The sequence below is a fragment of the Globicephala melas genome, chromosome 7 (assembly GCF_963455315.2).
Source record: "Globicephala melas chromosome 7, mGloMel1.2, whole genome shotgun sequence".
Lineage (NCBI taxonomy): Eukaryota > Metazoa > Chordata > Mammalia > Artiodactyla > Delphinidae > Globicephala > Globicephala melas.
Window position 1 is genome coordinate 73,473,896 of NC_083320.1, and position 22,173 is coordinate 73,496,068.

Genomic DNA, 22,173 nt, shown 5'->3' on the forward strand with positions numbered 1-22,173 from the left:
CTCACCTCAATATTCTGAGAAATCCTCGAAATATCCCTAAGACAGCTGGGCTCAGTCAGGTCCCAGGGACTGTAGAATTTTTGATTTAGTCCTATTCAAGCAAGGCTGTAATTTTATTGGAGCCAATATATAATATGAATATATGTCTTGGAGTCAATGTATAATAACATTGTTCATTCAGAGCAGGTATTTGTGGAATGATGCTGAGCACTGTGTTGGAGTACTGGGCCCACCATGATGAATAGAACATACTCCTTGCCCTCAAGGAGCTTTCTTGGCTACAAACTACTGGAAATTGAGTTCCATCTTTCCTATTGAGTGCTTTCCAAGTATTTGGCTCCTGGCCCACAGGCTTTAACACTAGGATGATCTCTAGTTCTATTTAAAATGTTTTTAAAATTATCGTTCAATAACTAAATAAATTTATAAATAAATAAAACACACAATTATGTCAATAGATGCAGTAAAAACATTTAACTAAATTTAATCTCCATTATTGATAAACACTCCCAACAAACTAGAAATGAAAGGAAACTTTCTTAATCTTATAAAGGACTCCTACAAAAAACTTACAGTTAGCATCACACTTAGTGAACCCTGGCCCCCTGCATTGGGAACGCGGAGTCTAAACCACTGCGCCACCAGGGAAGTCCAGTTAGCATCATACTTAATTTTATTCTGTTATAGTGGCTCAGATCAACCTGTAAATTTGATGTAAACTGCCTTAACATATTGTATATCAGGATTTATTAACATTGTGTTTTACTGGACTGCTATAAACTCATACACAGAATCTGAAGTGTGCATGTTTTTGAAGGTACATGGCTCCTGAAATGCTTGATGATACAATAAATGTGAATATCTTCGAGTCCTTCAAACGAGCTGACATCTATTCTGTTGGTCTGGTTTACTGGGAAATAGCCCGGAGGTGTTCAGTTGGAGGTAAGATTTTGGAAATATTCTTTGTGTCTGCCTTTCCTTGATGCTCTAATTCAATGCACTATATTGAATCGTTTCTAAATATTTACGAGATTACCTTTTGGTGATATCTTTCCAGTGGCAAAAGTGGAGCATTTTGAACAGAACGGAGATTTTAGGTTGTGATTACCGCTTAGTTTTCCTGATAATTCTGATTTCCATAATAATACTTTGCAAAGCACTTGAAAATTTTCTTCTTTGAGCTGTCTTCCTATTTTATATCAGAAATTAAACCCAAGGAAGCTAAATGACTTGCCAAGGCCGCAGGACTTAAATAGAAGTCTTCTGGTTCTCGGGCTTTTCTTGTTCATTTCTTTCCGGTGATGATGTATGTGTGGGGATTAAAGTGGAGGACAGAGGTAAGCAAAGACTAACTTCCTGACTCTACTGCTCCCAGCAGTTTAGAGATTAATAATGAGAGGAAGAATTTGGGAAGATGAAACCCTGTAAATGCAGTCTGATGAAGTTGTTTCATCAGTGGAGAAAAGTTAAATCCTGGTAGAAAATGATTTAGATTTTTCAGTTTCAAGTGAGACAGACTTAGTCCTAAACCTTGGTTTAGCAAGTCCTAAACCTTGGTTTAGCAACTTCCTGAACTTTAGGTGAGTTATATGGTCTCACTTTCCTCATCTGTAAAACGAAGATAATAAAACTGACCTCTTGGGCTTTAAGGATTTAATGGACTAATTCAATTAATTCATGTGAAGCTTTTTGTATAGAGCCTGCTCATAGTAAACATTCAATGAAAGAACTGTCATTATTAAACCACTGCCAGTTTTTGCATTTTGTATTGATGTCATTTTGCCTTACATAAATCTCATATTTTTAAAAATGAAAAGCTTAAAAGTTTAAAATTATATTTGAATGAGAAAACATGCTTTCCCCCTTTTATTCCTAGGTTAGATAATAAAATATTCAGGAAGATGAAACTGTTCACAGAAGCAATAGACTTAGAGTGGTGCAGAAACAGTACATGGACACTGGAATCCCCAAGCCTGGGATCGAGTTCCAGATCTGCCACTTACTAGCTATGTGACCTTGAGAAAATTCATGACACTCTTTGTGCCTCAGTTTCCTGATTCTGTAAAAATGGGATACTATGGACTTTCTTTAGTCAGTGCTTTTGAGGAATAATTAGTTAAAACATGTAAAGGGCTTAGGAAGGTGCTTGGTAAATAGCAAGATTCAAACATGTTACTATTTTTTTTAATTTCATACTGATATTTGTCTAGATTTGCTTTTAGATTTTTGTCCTTAAATTTTCTTCAACAGTTGAAATGGTAATTTAGTTAACATGATTTGAATTTCATTTTCTAAATTATGCCAATCTTAAATATTTAAATTAAAAGAACTATAGTTTAATTCAATTGATTCTGTAAGGATATTCTTGAGCTCAGGTAACATTCTGATAATTAAAGTCAAATCTTTGTCTATTATTTGAGACTCTTTAAATATTAACCTTCACGTTGAACTGTTCATCTTCAAATACCTTTGGCCATTTCTCTGGAACATTCTCAGATCTAGTAGCTGTAAAATCCAAATGTAAAAAACTCAGCTCTTAAAAGATTGCCTAACAATTTTCAAAAAGAGAAAGCTACTGTGTTTTGAAAAGGAGAAATATACTTCATTCATGGAGAAATATACGTCATTCACAGACCAGTGAGGCTTGCTGTAAATTTTGTAATTAGATATTACTTCTGAATTGCACAATGGCATTTTATGAAAATCAAAATTTACATAATTTTCATAATATAAAATTATATTTTTATAATTATTAAGTTATATAAATGTAACATGATATTTTATATAAAATTATATATGTATAATTATATAAAATTATATATTTTATACAGTAATTACATATACTTTTGCCTCATATAACTTGTTTAATTATCAAAATTATATAAATTTTCATAGTATAAAATTTCATAAACTTATATAACTATTCAACTTAGTGCTTTAAACTTATATCTTTGGTTTTACAATGATACATAATTTTAATAAACCTGATTTTCCAGTTTTCCAGGGTACCACTTGTGCCTAGAAAACTTAATTGGTATTATTTTGAAGTAAACATCTTTGTTTATTATTCACACTGGGAAATTTATTATGCAACTTTTTTATAGGAATTGTTGAGGAGTACCAGTTGCCTTATTACGACATGGTGCCTTCAGATCCCTCAATAGAGGAAATGAGGAAGGTTGTCTGTGACCAGAAGTTCCGACCAAGTATTCCGAACCAGTGGCAAAGCTGTGAAGTAAGGCTATGTTCTTATGTATATTTTTCCCATTATAATTTTGAGGTAAGTATCAGGGTGGATTTTCAGAGGCCATAGTCCTCTTTATCTAGGCATCCAATTCATTTCATGTATGTAGGTATATGTCTTCATATAAGCTTCAGAAGAATTTTATTCCCTTTGGCTGTCAGTATCATAAGGCTAAGTTATGTGTCAGGAACAACCTTGACATCCCAGTGACTTCACACAAGACTTTATTTCTTGCTATGCCAAGTCCCCTGTAGGTTAGGCAGCTTTCATTGGAATCTGTGCTCCCTGTGGTGATTCAGTAATCCAGGTGACTTTGATCTTGTGATGCTGCTATCTAAACACATAGTTTCCAGAGGTCTAGGTCAGGAGAAGAGAGGAGCTGGAGGGTCACACACTGGCTCTCTAATACTTTGGCTCAAGTGACACATTTCATTTCCACTCATGGTTCATAGACCAGAACGAGTCACACAGTCCCATCCAGCTGGAAGGGAGCTGGGAATGTTGGGAACACAGGCATATTCGGTGGGTAGTCAATGTCTGTGCTACACAGAGTATTACAATTTCAGTCATCCTTAGAGTCAATAAATTATTCCTAATCCCTAACTTGCTGAAGTTTGAGTTTATTCTCTTCCATCAGAAAAGCTTCCCCATGGCAGGGACCATTGTTGTTTAGCTCCTCATCTTGTACCACACATGTAGTAACCATCATAGAGCAGACATATTGCAATGCTTGTTCTGCCTGTGTGAAGAGAGAGACTTCTCTAGCTCCCACAGGAAGTAAAAGGGAAGGTGGAGGAAAGACTATAAATCATCTAACTAGTTCCACAACTATTTTAATGCTTTAATCTCCCCCATCCCAGTTATGACTGTTTGTCTTCTGCCATATTTAAATGTAATGCTTGAGGCGATTTTTTTGGTGACATCTTTTAGTTTTGGCTCTGTCATATCTTATACGGTTACGTTTTTCCTCATTTTTCCTCTCCTTCATGTTTCGCTCAACTCATTTCCTATTTAAGGCAAGATTTATGTCCTGATATTTCTATTTTGTGTAGATAGCTTACCTATATACTCATTTGAGAAGCAGAATTTGAGGCATTTATAAGCAAATTGAAATTAAATTAAAATTTTTTCTGATATTAACCATTTCATGCATATGAGAGGATATTAACATATATGTAAAGTTATATGTAAAGATAATAGAATTCATGACCAAGTTTAAAGAATAGGACACTTCCAATACCTTTGAAGATTCCTCACCCCTCTGAGAGGCTACTATTATAACTAATCATTTTATTATTGCCTTGCTTTGCTTTAAAATTTAGCCATACATATATATATATATATATATGTACGTGTATATGGCTAACTTTTGTTTATTTGTGAAATATATTGACACTTACTATAGATATTCTTCTTAATTTTTTTTACTTTACCTTATATATGTATAGCTATAATCTGTTTATTTTCATATCTGTGTAGTATTCCATTGTATGTATCTAATTTCTTTTTTTCACTCTACTGTTGATTGTCACATGTGTGATTTTTAGTTTCTTTTAAAACAATACTGCTGTGTGTGTGTGTAAAAATTATTTCTTTAGGGTATAAAACTATAGATTCTTTTGAGGTGCCTACATAGATGATCATATCCCCAAATAATGAGAGTCCGGGGACTCATACCTTTCTTATTGCAGTTTCTAGGATTTCCAGTATAATGTTGTGTGAAAGTTATGATAGTTTTGCCCCTTAAAACTTTTCATGTCTTACCTTTGACACCTTTTTTTATATTAGTTTTGTTTTTTATTGTTTGTTTTGGGGTTTTTGTTTTCTTTTTAAAATTTTCTTTGTTTTTTGTTCTGATTCTGCGAAAAATGCCATTTATTTGTTTTGTTTTGTTTTAAATATACTTTTGCTTTTTACTTATGTTTAGACTTTTCTCTTTGCTTTTTAAAATGTACTTTATTTTAAAAATATTTTATATCATTTAATTCTAGCATCTAATGTTTTGAGAGGTTTGATTTTCCTGTTTGTTGTTTTGACTAACTCTTGCTTGTGATACTTTATTTCCTCATCTTCTTGTGAATTTTCACTATGAGCTCAGGCTTACTGCAACATTTTAAGGCTAAGGTTTGATTTTTTCTTTACCAAGATCAAAGATTTAGACAATTTTCTTCACAAAGTTCCTTCTAAGACCAATTCATCCTTACAGTATGGACTTTGTAAATGTCTTGATCTGACACCTTCTGTGTGCTTTGGGCTGTATTTCCTGTCTTTCACATATGGTCCATCAATTCTGAAATTCTAGACTGTGAGATCAGCAAATGCCATCAGAGCAACGCCTTGCTTCAGTGATTTCTTACGCCTCTCTGGATTCACGCATTCTCATTGTTTTCCCCTCTGAGTATTTATCTTATTTATTTACCAGTTCACTTATACTGATTTTTTTTAATTCAAAATTTTTGATATTAGTATTTAGATCATTATTTTATTGTGGCATAATTTACATATGATAAAATGAATAAATCTTAGTATATAGTTTGATGACTTAAAAAAAATGTATATGTGTGTACTTACCATCCAGAGCAACACAGGGAATTTCCAACCCATCCCTTATCCATTTTTGTCTTTCATGTCCTTTCTTAGAATATTTTAAAAGATAGTCATTCTACCATATTCCCAGAATTTTCAATTAAAAGAGGATTAATAGCCTCCCTCTATAGGATTAATATCTGTGTTTTGACAGGATTTTAAAAAATATTTTAATTCCACTACAAAGATTTTAAAGAAAGTTTACATATTCTGAAAGCCCAAGGGCAGAAATTGTTAGCTTTTTTATACATAACATATATAATTTCTTAATTGAAAGCATTTTATTTTCATGCAGCTTGAAATAAGAGGAAAATTTTCATAAAATGCATACATAAAATGCATAAAACGATTAATCGTTTCAAAGATTATTGATCATCTCAAGAAGATAAAGCTATTCAATTGATTTCACTTACTCTAAAAGGATGTTGTGTAAGGTGGCCATATTCTCTTTCCTAAAATTACATCCAACAGAGTAGGTGGAAGACAAATAAACAACTAATCACTAAACAGAAAAGACTAAAACAAATGAAACTGGTCCATCATTTCACATTATGCTAATCAAACATGACCTTAAAAATGATAGTGTAATTCCATAAACCAAAATGCCACTGAGCAAAGGCTCCCTATCATCTCCTATAGCTACCTTCAAGGTCCACAAATGATGGCTTCAAATCATCTAGCAGATCAGTGGGCCCTGTGCCTCTGCCTGAAGCCAGAGGAGATCGCCTGGCCCCTTTCTGAGAGGAGACACCTGGCCTGTCTGAGAGAAGACACCCTGGTCTCCCTAGGAGAGGAGGTGCCCTGATCTCTGTTTGAGGGGAGACAGCCTGGGCTCTGTCTGAGGGGAGAACCCTGGTCTTTCTATGCTAGAAGTTGACCTGGTCTCTGTCTGAGGGGAGAAACTTTTTTCTCTGTTTGAAGGGAGAGCCTGGTCTTTTTCTGAGAGAAGTCACCTTTGTCTCTGTCCATGGGGAGACATTCTGGTCCCTCTCAGGGGAGATGCCTTAGTCCTTGTCTGAGGGGAGACAGTCTGGTCCCTTTCTGAGAGGAAATATCCTAGTCCTGGTCTGAGGGTAGATGTCCTGGTCTCTGAGAAGAGACACTCTAGTCTTTTTCTGACAGAAGTCACCTTGGTCTCTTTCTGTGGGGAGATGCTCTGGTCCCTCTGAGGGGAGATGACCTGGTCTCTGTCAGTGGGGAAATACCCTGGTCCCTTTCTGAGAGAAGTCACCCTGGTCTCTGAGAGGAGACGCTCTGGTCTTTTTCTGAGAGAAGTCACCCTTGTCTCTGTCTGGGAGGAGAAGCCACGGTCCTTGCCTGAGGGTTGATGCCCTGGTCCGCGTCTGAGGGGAGATGCTCTGGTCCTTGTCTGAGTGGAGACGCCCTGGTCTGTGTCTGGGGGGAGATGCCCTGTTCCTTGTCTTAGGGGAGACACCCTTGACAGGATTTTTGAAGTGATTTGGCCCTGATCTCCTTCTCATATTGATTTAAGTTTACTATTTCTGTATCAGAGCTTAGCATCGATTCCTGTGTTTGTGGCTTTTCTTCTCTCGTACTGTGTTTTGTGCTAAAGACTTTGATATTTTCTCTCTTAAAGGCACTCCGAGTCATGGGGAGAATAATGCGCGAGTGTTGGTATGCCAATGGGGCAGCCCGCCTAACCGCCCTCCGGATTAAGAAGACTATTTCTCAACTTTGTGTCAAAGAAGACTGCAAAGCCTGATGATGAGAATTGTGTTAAAAAGAAACCTCTCACATCTTTCTTTCTCATTTTTCCTTTTTATGTGAATTTTTTGGCCTTTGTTTTGTCATCGTTCCTGTTGTTCTACCTCAAAGATAATGCAGTGCAGTATTTAAGTGCCCAAAGGCACCATGAAAAAATAACTAAAGTCAAGTATGGGCTGGAGTTGACTTCATCCACTCCCCATGTTGTCTTTAATTTTATTTTGAAAAGCAACACATCAACTCATCTTTTTATTTAAGAAACATATTACAAAAGTATAAAATAAGCTATATGAAATAATGAAAGTTATTAAGGTTTTATTTTACTTGAATCAGGAGCACATGAATGAATAGAAAAGAAAATATAAAAGCCCATTGTTTTTTCCTGAGATGAAAACACGTTTATTAAAAATGTGGCCTGGAGGATGTTATATCTAAACAAAACTTTAGATCATAGAATCTGTGGTTTTCTCTTTAAACAGGATCTTTTAAAAATTAAATATTGCTCTGAACTTTAGTATACAAAACATGTAAAAGTAGTGCTGCTCAGGTGGAAGATGGAAGGGAGATCAGATCACTTCCCTGGTTTCTCCTTCCCTGTTCTCCTCTTCATAATCCACCACCACAGCAGCCCCTGAGGCAAACAGTTGGGAAGTCACAAGGTTGTTACTTTCTCTTATTTTCAAATGAGACACCTGACACCTTGAGACATTGACAGATGTCCCAAAGTCACATAGCTAGTGATAGAGCTGGCACTAGGTCCAAATCTTATGATAATCCACATGATAGTTAGCTAGCTTCCTACTTTCCCTTTAATTCCTATAGTATTTTTTTCTCCCTATGTAGAAACAACATCTTTCATGACGGAATTTGTGGTTTAGTCAAACGGAAGACAAATTAAGTTATTTTGCAGAATCATAATGGATCTGTATGAACTCTCAGGACAATATCCACTGACATTTTCCTCATAGAAATTCCATAGTCACCCTATTTGTTAGATGAGTTTTAATGTTCTCTGAATACTTCCAGACATTAATCAGTCATAAGGTCATAAATTGTCAGAGATGTCTTTAAGATGTATTGCAGAGGTCCCTACCACTTTTGTACATATACATTTAGAAAGAGAAGAACAGAAAAGGAAGAGGCTACTAGGGGATATTTTGAGGAAAAATTAAGAAAACTCTTAAATGAAATATGATAACCAAACCCAAGCAAGGGTTATCAGTAAAGAGATATTCCCTTACCCTTTCAAAATGAGCAATGGGTACAGAAGGCTCATGATAACTTTGCTTTTATTCTATTTCCTGTGGAGACAAAAGTGATGCATTCTGAATAATACATGGAACATTAAATTTTTCCTTCAAATCTATAATTCTGCTTTGGTGAAGCAAGATTTAACATGGTATTGTTTATTGTTCTAAAACATTGTTTCCTAAACTCTGTTCCTTAGAATGCTCTTCTGAGATGATCAAAGACCAAAAGTGTTCTTTGATAGATTTTTAGAAAGTGATACTGCATATTAGTATATTATGTGCTTTGAGGAGTCTAGCAGTAAAAAAATGTTACTTGAATTTCTTTAACTGGATTTTCCAAATTATTTGACCAATGGAACTCTTTTATAAAAAACGGGAAACCTTTCACTAGCCCACATTTTAGTTTCTACAAAGCATGACTTGGGTAACAATGTTCTATAGGATATACCTGTGTATTATCACATAGAGTACAATCTAGTGATTACACTTCATTCCACTATGGAAATGTGTTACTAAACCCATCTTCATTTGACTAGGATGAGATATCAAAGGCAAAAATCTGACAGCTGTGGTTTACATATACCTTCATTCTCATTCATGCAATTATCCATTCATTACAAAATGTGGGGCACTGCATATCTTCCTTGCCACAATTTTGGGTTCAACAGGGAAATTAAAAGGTGGATAGGTTCTGCCCTCAGGGATTTTAAAGTCTAATTTGGGAATGGGAACAGGGATGTGGGTGTGTAGGGGAAGTAAATTGACAAATGTGAGGATGTCTTGAATTCTATATGACCGTGGGTTTCAAAAATTGCTCTCAATTTGCAGCACGTGTAGGAAGTATCTTTATTGGTTATTCGAGACAATCTAAATTATGTAATCAATTTTTTAAAGTGCATATGGGAAGGAATTCTAAAAAGAGCTTCTGTGAAGGAGTAATCTTGCTTGTGCTTGTTACCTTGGTTTCTCATAGATTGTTTCTGCATATATGAGAATGAAATTATTTATTTACTATGATTGTACTATAGTTTCATAAAAACAAGAGTAATATTTCCTCTTTTATTCACATATGATGGGTGAATATACTTATTTAATTTTTGAGAGAAGGTGTTTTATAATCTCCCATTTTCCTTGACATTATGTTTTATAATCTATTTGAAGGTGTCCAAATATAATTCCATATTTTTATTGAGTCAACTTCCACTGTAGAGAAATCTGTACATTTTGAGATATTTTTCTTGTTTTTGTGTTTGTTAACTATAACTCCTAAATGAATAGTCTTATATTTCAATTTCCAAATGCATTTTTAAAGAAAGAGGGTAGGTTAACATAAACTATAAGAAAAAGTTAAAAGTTTTAATTTTTCCTTAACTTTCAGAATGATTATAAATAGAAAGTGCTCATTTACAGAAATAGGATCCAGTTTAGAGCATTAGGCAAATTTACTGTATATAACCTATGCTGTTAAACTTTACATTATTTCTTTTTAATGGAGTCATTGTGTAATATTTATTTCTTTTGAATTGTGTTACAAGCAAAAAATATTCTTCTTAGGCTCAAAGTGTCAGTGTTCTTTGCTCCTTTCAAATATTTTGGCTTTGGGTATAACGTGAAGCTTGGGAAAATGCTATTTATGAAATTTCAGTACTGTATAAAGTGGTGATGGGATTTATATGCAGCATCACTTCCTTAAACTAAGGGAAGCATCATTTGTTGTCAATATGTCAGCATGAACTTGTTGCCTTATAAGCTAAGCATTTAAGTGTGTAATTGGTACAGATTCTGTTGTGTGCTTTCTTCTGTCTAAAATATTTGGCATGTCACATCTAGAATTCTTAATTTATGTTCTGACTTGAAAGTTAAGTGAAACATGACTGTGTCGTGCACTATTTTAGGTATAGCACTTGCTTCTCATCTTTATACTTTCAATTAACTTTGCATTTTAAATTTCCATGATTATATGAAAATAGTAACCTGATTGCAGTGTCTGAAGACTTCAAAATCAGCTTTTATTTTAAAATGAAAATCTACAATAGATTCACTAGGTTAGACGTTCCATAAAAGTTTATTATTTGTAATATTTCTACCTTAGTAGAATTATTAAATAAAACAAAAGAAAACTACTTCTACTATGCTGGATTTTTGCCACCATGTGACTTATTGGGGCAGAGAAAACTCAGGGCTATCTTAGAATTTACGCAAAAGTACCAGGGAAACTACTTAGCAAATCATCTGAAGACAGGGAGCTCACATTTGCCATTATATAAAGTTCAACTTAAAATTACTTAGCAGGGAATAGTTTCTGATTAATTATTTAAAATAAATACGGAAATGTAATTCATTTACAAAAATTTATTTAAAGTCTGGACATTTTATTTCCCACCAGGAAATTAAGAAAGTAAAAATAGCAAATGAGTGAAGGTGATGGTAGTTGATGTCGTCAATAATTGTTCCTTTAAATAAATTTACAAGTACAACATTTTAAGTTATTTGGAAATGTTTAAGAATTAGTATCTTAAAGTGGTGTCATTGTGGTTTCTGAAGAGATTCTAAATATTTTTTCTTTTGTGAAACATATTCTTCTGTGTTTGATAATGTTTTGTATTAGCTCCCTCCACAAGCTAATACCTACATGGACTTGATGCATTATTTAGTGAAGACAGTAATCCCTTTGCTCCTGAGGGCTTCTTCTAAACAGAAAAAATGTCAGTTGGAATACAAAAATTTCATTAAAATGTTAATATTAAATAGAATTTCTATAGTATAGACAATTTTTCAAAGTCTTTTAATACAAATTTTCAGATATTTGGCTTTCTTTTCTCCCTCTAGCTTTTCTTTTATGCTTCATTATTTTTCTCACCTCCTTTTAAAATATTCCCTCACTGTCTCCCAAAATTATCTTTAGTCTCTAATTAAAAAAAAAACAAAAACTAGCTACTATTTACCTTAATCATTTTACTATTTAGCCTTCTAATAAAGGGAGAATCCCTTGGTGGTCTAAATTAGTTTAGTGGTGTCACAGACAAAAACCAAACCCAGTATTTGGGAACTGTAAAGGATGTAAGAAATTTTATAATTCAATTCCCATATTTTGTTAGATGAAGAAACTGAAGATCAGAGATTAAATGACCGCTAGTTATTAGCAGAACTAATGTGAGAAACCAGTGGTGACACCTACCACACTGCCCTGCCACATCCAACATTTAATAATTAAAAAATAATTAGCATCCATGTACACCTACGTTGAATGTAAACTAACATGCCATTTAATGGTGATGATCAAATCCCCCTTCTCTTTTTATTTCTGCTAAAATATTCTGCTCACTCATGGTGAGATCAGTGAGTAAAACTAAAATAATCTAAGGAAGAGTTGTAAAATAGTTGTCCAGCTAGGTAGGTGACCACTGGAGTGCTGAATAAAATTTAGAAATTGTGAGAATATAGAATTTCTTAGTGCAAGTAGTGATAAGAGATGCTTCATGACTTCTTTCTATAAGGATTGTTCTTTATATGCACTGGAGTGGGAGTGAAAGATGATTTGGTAGTTGAACGTGGGACCATGTGTAAGTAGCACATTATCTTACTTCTTTCTTAGTTTCTCATTAGTTCATCCTCGGCATTCACATTCTTTCAGTGCATTAAAAAATATCTTTGCTAGGTTTCATCAATTCCAATCACTGTTCTTTTAGTATTCTAGCTCCTGTTCAGATTTCTACACACTGAACCTCTTAACAAGATTTTAATCTCCCGTATCCACATATGAGAGCTTTCATCTCATGCCTTCTGGTACTTTTTCATTAGCATTATGAAGAGTGTATTTGTTAACGGCAGAGAAGACTTTCTTTTAAATTTTAAAAAGACTAAGCAGTCTAGGTATATTCTAGCTTTTAGCTAACATACAAGGGATGTCTACTTTTGCCTTAATGATAAATTCCACCTAAGACGTAGATTGGACAGAGAATGTGAAATATATGTCCCATAATGTGATTGCTAAATTTCTTTCTGCTATATTTCATACTATTGCTTTGTTTTGCTTTGACTGTCTTAAAATTAAGCCATTATGCTATATGGTTTGGAATATATTATATTGATGTTAGGTAATAATCCCCATTTAAAAAGTCCCTCTATTAATATAACTTCCAGGATACTTCTTTTTTTTTTTTGCGGTACGCGGGCCTCTTACTGCTGTGGCCTCTCCCGTTGTGGAGCACAGGCTCCGGACGCGCAGGCTCAGCGGCCATGGCTCACGGGCCCAGCTGCTCCGCGGCATGTGGGATCTTCCCGGACCGGGGCACGAACCCGTGTCCGCTGCATCGGCAGGTGGACTCTCAACCACTGCGCCACCAGGGAAGCCCTAGGATACTTCTTAATTAAGTTGTAGATTAATACAACATTTGGGAGAATATGAGCTCTATCTAATCCTAGATTTTAATATTTTCAGATATGACTAATTTTTTTTTTATCATTGGTCAATGTTATCCTACAAGAAGTTTTTCTCTCCATAACTAACAGTTTTAACTGCTAGATTTTTACTCTGGGCTACATGAACATGAATACTAGCATAGCCACTAAGAATCCAACTGTATTAGGGAAATTAACCTTATGCTGAGTGTCACCAGATCCAGCTGGGCGTGTGCTTTGCTAGAATCCTCTCAGGTGAGGGGTAGGTAGGGGCTGAACTCCAACCTGCAATTGCAGAAATATTTTTATAGTTTGCAGAAAAGCACCGTATTAGCTTATATAACTTTAGAAACGGGCCTGCTTACACATCTTCAGAAAATGAGAACTAAAACTTCAAAATGGTTCCTGATATCTGCAAGTTGAGAACTTGGAAAAAAAAATACTTTAGATTTTCATCCTACATTCCCAAGAGAGCAAAAGAGATTGCATGTTTATCTTGTTGATTTAATTTTTCAACCCAGACAATAGGTAGCAAGACACATGGACCCTAATTTTTATATCTCCATAGAGTTTTTAATTCCACACCCAAACCTATTTGCTGACTTTGCCTTTAAAAAGGCAATTATGTGCCTAAATTCTAACTAATGCAGGATTAGAGTGATATTTACCAATATCTCCATTTCCTCCAGTAGGCTAAATACAAGTAGTTAAATATTTTTGAAAATCCAACTCTTTTTTCTCTTTATATAAAGGAAGGTTATTTTAGCCAACATACTAAATTCTAGTTCATTTCCACAATGACTAGTGTTCAGCTTTTGTACTCTTCTGATCCTAGACTGGAGAAAATTATTCAAACTTAATCTGTGTTTCAGATTTTAAAATATCCTAAAAACAGAAAATTAGATTCAGATCTCGAAAAAAGTAATTTTGGATTGACTTTCAAAGTACTAATACTAATTATACTTTTCTTTTGGTAGTGTGACTTTTCTTATACCTAAGAACATATTACAAATGTCAAAACCATTGCATTTTGACATTGCAAAGCATGCCTTGAACTCTTGAACTACTGTGAAAAGAATCACTGTTGTAAAGACATTGTAAGCTAGCTGAAATTCTTAAGAATGTAAAAAGATATTACCTTTCAACAGACAGGCACAAATGAATGTATATAAGAAATATGAAGAAATAAATTAGGTTTTAAAATGAGAAATAGGCAATAAATTGTATAAAATATATGTAGATGGAAATTTTAGTAGTTGCAATTTAATCATTGATGCTGAAGAGAATTCCAAATTCCAAAGAGAAATGAATGACATTCAGAGGTTTCATTAATTTCTAGCCGGTGGAAATATGCATTTTATAGTAATATATGTATACTTATTTTGTTTAAAAATAACAGTATTTTAGAATTTAGTATGAACTCAGTGATAGCCTTCATACCAAATGTTTAACTTTACCAAAAGCAAGTCATAAAAGTATTTATTTTAAAGCTTTTAAAAATATTATTGCATAACTTTCAGTTGCCTCCAGATGTAAATAGGTATCTGCCTGAATGTTATATTTTTATGTATGCATTTTCCAAAAAAGTATTGTTTTGTAAAGTGGCAAAAATAATAAATTAAGCACTCCTTGAACTTGTTTCTGTGAAGCATATAGAGCTCTATTTTAAATAAAAAGAAAAAGTGTCATATTCCAGTTTCTATACAATTATGTTCTATTATTTTAAAGTCGTATTTATATTTGCATGCAGTATATGGAGGGGGTTTTGGGAATTTAAATGCTGCCTCCATGGGCACTGGAATTTTCCTTCCTTCCTTCCTGGAAGTGACACTTGCTTCTTCAACAGCTGTTTCTCTACATGAGACTTAGGACAATAGCCTTTGTTTTACTTTTCCTGTAGAGTAACAGGAAAAATATTTGAGCTGGGTTGTCCTGCTTTCAAGCCTAAAATAGCTTCCTTCACACTTAAAATAAAAGCCTAACACTCACGAGGTCTACAAGCACCTTGGGGATATGGACTCTGACAACCTCTCTGCCTTTATTTCCGGTATCCTCTTATCTCCAGCCCCAGCTGTTCTGGAGATGCCTGATCTGGCTGTTCCTTGAACTTGCCCTACACATACCTGTCCAAGGGATTTGCTCTATTTCCTCTGCCTGTTCCTTCTCTAGACATTTGTATGGCTTAAGTTTCTGTGCGAAAACCATCACACCAAACAGACCTTTCTTGCCACCCTTTATAGAGCAGCACCCTTTGTCATTCTATCCACTCGGTCTGTCTTATTTTTCTTTATGGCATTCTGCATTAGCTGGCATTATATTATATCATGTGTCTTGTAGTATATAGAACCATGGTGACTAAATCCTTGAGCACTAGAATTAGGGGTAATTTCAGCTAAGTTTGAAGATGTAGGTTTTTAAAATTTATTTTGTATTTTAAAATTTTTTTATACAGCAGGTTCTTCTTAGTTATCCATTTTATACATATTAGTGTATATATGTCAATCACAACCTCCCAATTCATCACATACTTTAGATGGACATTTAATTCCTGAGTGGTTACCTTAAGCTATCATTTTTCTCTCTCAAATTGTTTGATAGAGAACACTTGGTAGCAAGTGTGACTCTTGGAAATAAGAACCTTAAAACATGAAATTTTGTATTACAGGTTTTTTTTTTTAACATCTTTATTGGAGTATAATTGCTTTACAATGGTGTGTTACTTTCTGCTTTATAACAAAGTGAATCAGTTATACGTATACATATGTTCCCATATCTCTTCCCTCTTGCATCTCCCTCCCTCCCACCCTCCCTATCCCACCCCTCCAGGCGGTCACAAAGCACCGAGCTCACCTCCCTGTGCTATGTTGCTGCTTCCCACTAGCTGTCTACCTTACATTTGGTAGTATATATATATCCATGCCTCTCTCTCGCTTTGTCACAGCTACCCTTCTCCCTCCCCATATCCTCAGGTCCATTCTCTAGTATGTCTGTGTCTTTATTCCTGTCTTACCCCTAGGTTCTTCATGACATTTTTTTTTCTTAAACTCCATATATATGTGTTAGCATACGGTATTTGTCTTTCCCTTTCTGACTTGCTTCACTCTGTATGACAGACTCTAGGTCTATCCACCTCATTACAAATAGCTCAATTTCGTTTCTTTTTATGGCTGAGTAATATTCCATTGTATATATGTGCCACATCTTCTTTATCCATTCATCCGATGATGGACACTTAGGTTGTTTTCATCTCTGGGCTATTGTAAACAGAGCTGCAATGAACATTTTGGTACATGACTCTTTTTGAATTATGGTTTTCTCAGGGTATATGCCCAGCAGTGGGATTGCTGGGTCATATGGTAGTTCTATTTGTAGTTTTTTAAGGAACCTCTATACTGTTCTCCATATGGCTGTACCAATTCACATTCCCACCAGCAGTGCAAGAGTGTTCCCTTTTCTCCACACCCTCTCCAGCATTTATTGTTTCTAGATTTTTTGATGATGGCCATTCTGACTCGTGTGAGATGATATCTCATTGTAGTTTTGATTTGCATTTCTCTAATGATTAATGATGTTGAGCATTCTTTCATGTGTTTGTTAGCAGGCTGTATATCTTCTTTGGAGAAATGTCTATTTAGGTCTTCTGCCCATTTATGGATTGGGTTGTTTGTTTTTTTGTTATTAAGCTGCATGGGCTGCTTATAAATTTTGGAGATGAATCCTTTGTCAGTTGCTTCATTTGCGAATATTGTCTCGCATTCTGAGGGTTGTCTTTTCGTCTTGTTTATGGTTTCCTTTGCTGTGCAAAAGCTTTGAAGTTTCATTAGGTCCCATTTGTTTATTTTTGTTTTTATTTCCATTTCTCTAGGAGGTGGGTCAAAAAGGATCTTGCTGTGATTTATGTCATAGAGTGTTCTGCCTATGTTTTCCTCTAAGAGTTTGACAGTTTCTGGCCTTACATTTAGGTCTTTAATCCATTTTGAACTTATTTTTGTGTATGGTGTTAAGGAGTGATCTAATCTCATACTTTTACATGTACCTGTCCAGTTTTCCCAGCACCACTTATTGAAGAGGCTGTCCTTTCTCCACTCTACATTCCTGCCTCCTTTATCAAAGATAAGGTGATCATATGTGTGTGGGTTTATCTCTGGGCTTTCTATCCTGTTCCATTGATCTATTTTTCTGTTTTTGTGCCAGTACCATACTGTCTTGATTACTGTAGCTTTGTGGTATAGTCTGAAGTTGGGGAGCCTGATTCCTTCAGCTCCATTTTTCTTTCTCAAGATGGCTTTGGCTATTCGGGGTCTTTTGTGTTTCCATACAAATTGTGAAATTTTTTGTTCTAGTTCTGTGAAAAATGCCAGTGGTCATTTGATAGTGATTGCATTGAATCTGTAGATTACTTTGGGTAGTAGAGTCATTTTCACAATGTTGATTCTTCCAATCCAAGAACATGGTATATCTCTCCATCTATTTGTATCATCTTTAATTTCTTTCATCAGTGTCTTATAATTTTCTGCATACAGGTCTTTTGTCTCCTTAGGTAGGTTTATTCCTAGATATTTTATTCTTTTTGTTGCAGTGGTAAATGGGAGTGTTTACTTGATTTCACTTTCAGATTTTTCATCATTAGTGTATAGGAATGCCAGAGATCTCTGTGCATTAATTTTGAATCCTGCTACTTTACCAAATTCATTGATTAGCTCTAGCAGTTTTCTGGTAGCATCTTTAGGATTCTCTACGTATAGTATCATGTCATCTTCAAACAGTGACAGCTTTATTTCTTTTCCGATTTGGATTCCTTTTATTTCCTTTTCTTCTCTGATTGCTGTGGCTAAAACTTCCAAAACTATGTTGAATAAGAGTGGTGAGAGTGGGCAAGTTTGTCTTGTTCCTGATCTTAGTGGAAATGCTTTCAGTTTTTCACCATTGAGGACAATGTTGGCTGTGGGTTTGTCATATATGGCCTTTATTATGTTGAGGAAAGTTCCCTCTATGCCTACTTTCTGCAGGGCTTTTATCAAGAATGGGTGTTGAATTTTGTCGAAAGCTTTCTCTGCATCTATTGAGATGATCCTATGGTTTTTCTCCTTCAATATGTTAATATGGTGTATCACATTGATTATTTTGCATATATTGAAGAATCCTTGCATTCCTGGAACAAACCCCACTTGATCATGGTGTATGATCCTTTTAATGTGCGGTTGGATTCTGTTTGCTAGTATTTTGTTTAGGATTTTTGCATCTATGTTCATCAGTGATATTGGCCTGTAGTTTTCTTTCTTTGTGACATCCTTGTCTGGTCTTGGTATCAAGTTGATGGTGGCCTTGTAGAATGAGTTTGGGAGTGTTCCTCCCTCTGCTATAGTTTGGAAGAGTTTGAGAAGGATAGGTGTTAGCTCTTCTCTAAATGTTTGATAGAATTTACCTGTGAACCCAACTGGTCCTGGGCTTTTGTTTGTTGGAAGATTATTAACCACAGTTTCAATTTCAGAGCTTGTGATTGGTCTGTTCATATTTTCTATTTCTTCCTGATTCAGTCTCAGAAGGTTGTGCTTTTCTAAGAATTTGTCCATTTCTTCCAGGTTGTCCATTTTATTGGCATAGAGTTGCTTGTAGTAATCTCTCATGATCTTTTTTATTTCTGCAGTGTCAGTTGTTACTTCTCCTTTTTCATTTCTAGTTCTATTGATTTGAGTCTTCTCCCTTTTTTTCTTGATGAGTCTGGCTAATAGTTTATCAATTTTGTTTATCTTCTCAAAGAACCAGCTTTTAGTTTTATTGATCTTTGCTATTGTTTCCTTCATTTCTTTTTCATTTATTTCTGATCTGATTTTTATGACTTCTTTCCTTCTGCTAACTTTGGGGTTTTTTTGTTCTTCTTTCTCTAATTGCTTTAGGTGCAAGGTTAGGTTGTTTATTCGAGATGTTTCCTGTTTCTTAAGGTAGGATTGTATTGCCATAAACTTCCCTCTTAGAACTGCTTTTGCTGCATCCCATATGTTTTGGGTCGTCATGTCTCCATTGTCATTTGTTTTTAGGTATTTTTTAATTTCCTCTTTGATTTCTTCAGTGATCACTTCGTTATTAAGTAGTGTATTGTTTAGCCTCCATGTGTTTGTATTTTTTACAGATCTTTTCCTGTAATTGATATCTACTCTCATAGCGTTGTGGTCGGAAAACATACTTGATACAATTTCAATTTTCTTAAATTTACCAAGGCTTGTTTTGTGACCCAAGATATGATTTATCCTGGAGAATGTTCCATTAGCACTTGAGAAAAATGTGTATTCTGTTGTTTTTGGATGGAATGTGCTACAAGTATCAATTAAGTCCATCTTGTTTAATGTATCATTTAAAGCTTGTGTTTCCTTATTTATTTTCATTTTGGATGATCTGTCCATTGGTGAAAGTGGGGTGTTAAAGTCCCCTACTATGAATGTGTTACTGTCGATTTCCCCTTTTACGGCTGTTAGTATTTGCCTTATGTATTGAGGTGCTCCTATGTTGGGTGCATAAATATTTACAATTGTTTTATCTTCCTCTTGGACTGACCCCTTGATCATTATGTAGTGTCCTTCTTTGTCTCTTCTAATAGTCTTTATTTTAAAGTCTATTTTGTCTGATATGAGAATTGCTACTCCAGCTTTCTTTTGGTTTCCATTTGCATGGAATATCTTTTTCCATCCCCTTACTTTCATTCTGTATGTGTTTCTAGGTCTGAAGTGGGTCTCTTGTAGACAGCATATATATGGGTCTTGTTTTTGTATCCATTCAGCTAATCTGTGTCTTTTGGTGGGAGCATTTAGTCCATTTACATTTAAGGTAATTATCGATATGTATGTTCCTATTCCCATTTTCTTAATTGTTTTGGGTTCGTTATTGTAGGTCTTTTCCTTCTCTTGTGTGTCTTGCCTAGAGAAGTTCCTTTAGCATTTGTTGTAAAGCTGGTTTGGTGGTGCTGAACTCTCTCAGCTTTTGCTTGTCTGTAAAGGTTTTAATTTCTCCATCAAATCTGAATGAGACCCTTGCTGGGTAGAGTAATCTTTGTTGCAGGTTTTTCTCCTTCATCACTTTAAGTATGTCCTGCCAGTCCTTTCTGGCTTGCAGAGTTTCTGCTGAAAGATCAGCTGTTAACCTTATGGGGATTCCCTTGTGTGTTATTTGTCGTTTTTCCCGTGCTGCTTTTAATATGTTTTCTTTGTATTTAATTTTTGACAGTTTGATTAATATGTGTCTTGGCGTATTTATTCTTGGATTTATCCTGTATGGGACTCTCTGTGCTTCCTGGACTTGATTAACTATTTCCTTTCCCATATTAGGGAAGTTTTCAACTATAATCTCTTCACATATTTTCTCAGTCCATTTCTTTTTCTCTTCTTCTTCTGGAACCCCTATAATTCGAATGTTGGTGCTTTAATGTTGTCCCAGAGGTCTCTGAGACTGTCCTCAGTTCTTTTCATTCTTTTTTCTTTATTCTGCTCTGCAGTAGTTATTTCCACTATTTTATCTTCCAGGTCACTTATCCGTTCTTCTGCCTCAGTTATTCTGCTATTGATCCCATGTAGAGTATTTTTAATTTCATTTATTGTGTTGTTCATCGTTGTTTGTTTCATCTTTAGTTCTTCTAGGTCCTTGTTAATGTTTCTTGCATTTTGTCTTCTATTTCCAAGATTTTGGATCATCTTTACTATCATTATTCTGAATTCTTTTTCAGGTAGACTGCCTATTTCCTCTTCATTTGTTAGGTCTGGTGGGTTTTTGTCTTGCTCCTTCATCTGCTGTGTGCTTTTCTGTCTTCTCATTTTGCTTATCTTACTGTGTTTGGGGTCTCCTTTTTGCAGGCTGCAGGTTCATAGTTCCCATTGTTTTTGGTGTCTATCCCCAGTGGCTAAGTTTGGTTCAGTGGGTTGTGTAGGCTTCCTGGTGGAGGGGACTAATGCCTGTGTTCTGGTGGATGAGGCTGGATCTTGTCTTTCTGGTGGGCAGGTCCACGTCTGCTGCTGTGTTTTGGGGTGTCTGTGGCCTTATTATGATTTTAGGCAGCCTCTCTGCTAATGGGTGTTGTTGTGTTCCTGTCTTGCTAGTTGTTTGGCATAGGGTGTCCAGCACTGTAGCTTGCTGGTCGTTGAGTGAAGCTGAGTGCTGGTGTTGAGATGGAGATCTCTGGGAGATTTTCACCGTTTGATATTATGTGGAGCTGGGAGGTCTCTTGTGGACCAGTGTCCTGAAGTTGGCTCTCCCACCTCAGAGGCACAGCACTGACTCCTGGCTTTAGCACCAAGAGCCTTTCATCAACACGGCTCAGAATAAAAGGGAGAAAAATTAGAAAGAATTAGTATAAGAAGAAAGAAAGAAAGAAAGAAAGAAAGAAAGAAAGAAAGAAAGAAGGAAGGAAGGAAAGGAAGAAGGGAGGGAGGGAGGAAGGAAGGAAGAAAAAAAGAAAGAAGATAAAGTAAAATAAAATAAGATAAAATATATTAAAGTTATTAAAATAAAAAGTAATTATTAAGGAAAAAACAAAACAAAACAACCCGGATGGATAGAACCCTAGGACAAATGGTGGAAGCAAAGCTATACAGACAAAACCTCACACAGAAGCATACACATACACACTCACAAAAAGAGGAAAAGGGGAAAAAATCATAAATCTTGCTCTCAAAGTCCACCTCCTTAATTTGGGATGATGGTTGTCTATTCATGTATTCCACAGATGCAGGGTACATTAAGTTGTTTGTGGAGCTTTAATCCTCTGCTTCTGAGGCTGCTGGGAGAGATTTCCCTTTCTCTTCTTTGTTCGCACAGCTCCCAGGGGCTCAGCTTTGGATTTGGCCCCGCCTCTGCGTGTAGGTCGCTGGAGGGCGTCTGTTCTTCGCTCAGACAGGACGGGGTTAAAGGAGCCGCTGATTCGGGGGCTGTGGCTCACTCAGGCCCGGGGGAGGGAGGGGCACGGCGTGCGGGGCGGGCCTG

The 22,173-nt window shown here is 35.5% G+C and overlaps 1 protein-coding gene across 1 annotated transcript in view; it reads left to right on the plus strand.

Moving 5' to 3' along the window:
- ACVR1C (activin A receptor type 1C) overlaps positions 1-14,861 on the plus strand; it is a 92,387-nt gene extending 77,526 nt beyond the window's left edge. Inside the window, exons 7-9 of the mRNA XM_030849857.2 lie at positions 818-942; positions 3,105-3,235; positions 7,428-14,861. Of these exons, the coding sequence (XP_030705717.1) occupies positions 818-942; positions 3,105-3,235; positions 7,428-7,553 (382 nt within the window). The 3' untranslated portion in view covers positions 7,554-14,861. The remainder of the gene's footprint in view (positions 1-817; positions 943-3,104; positions 3,236-7,427) is intronic.
- Positions 14,862-22,173: the final 7,312 nt, after the last annotated feature.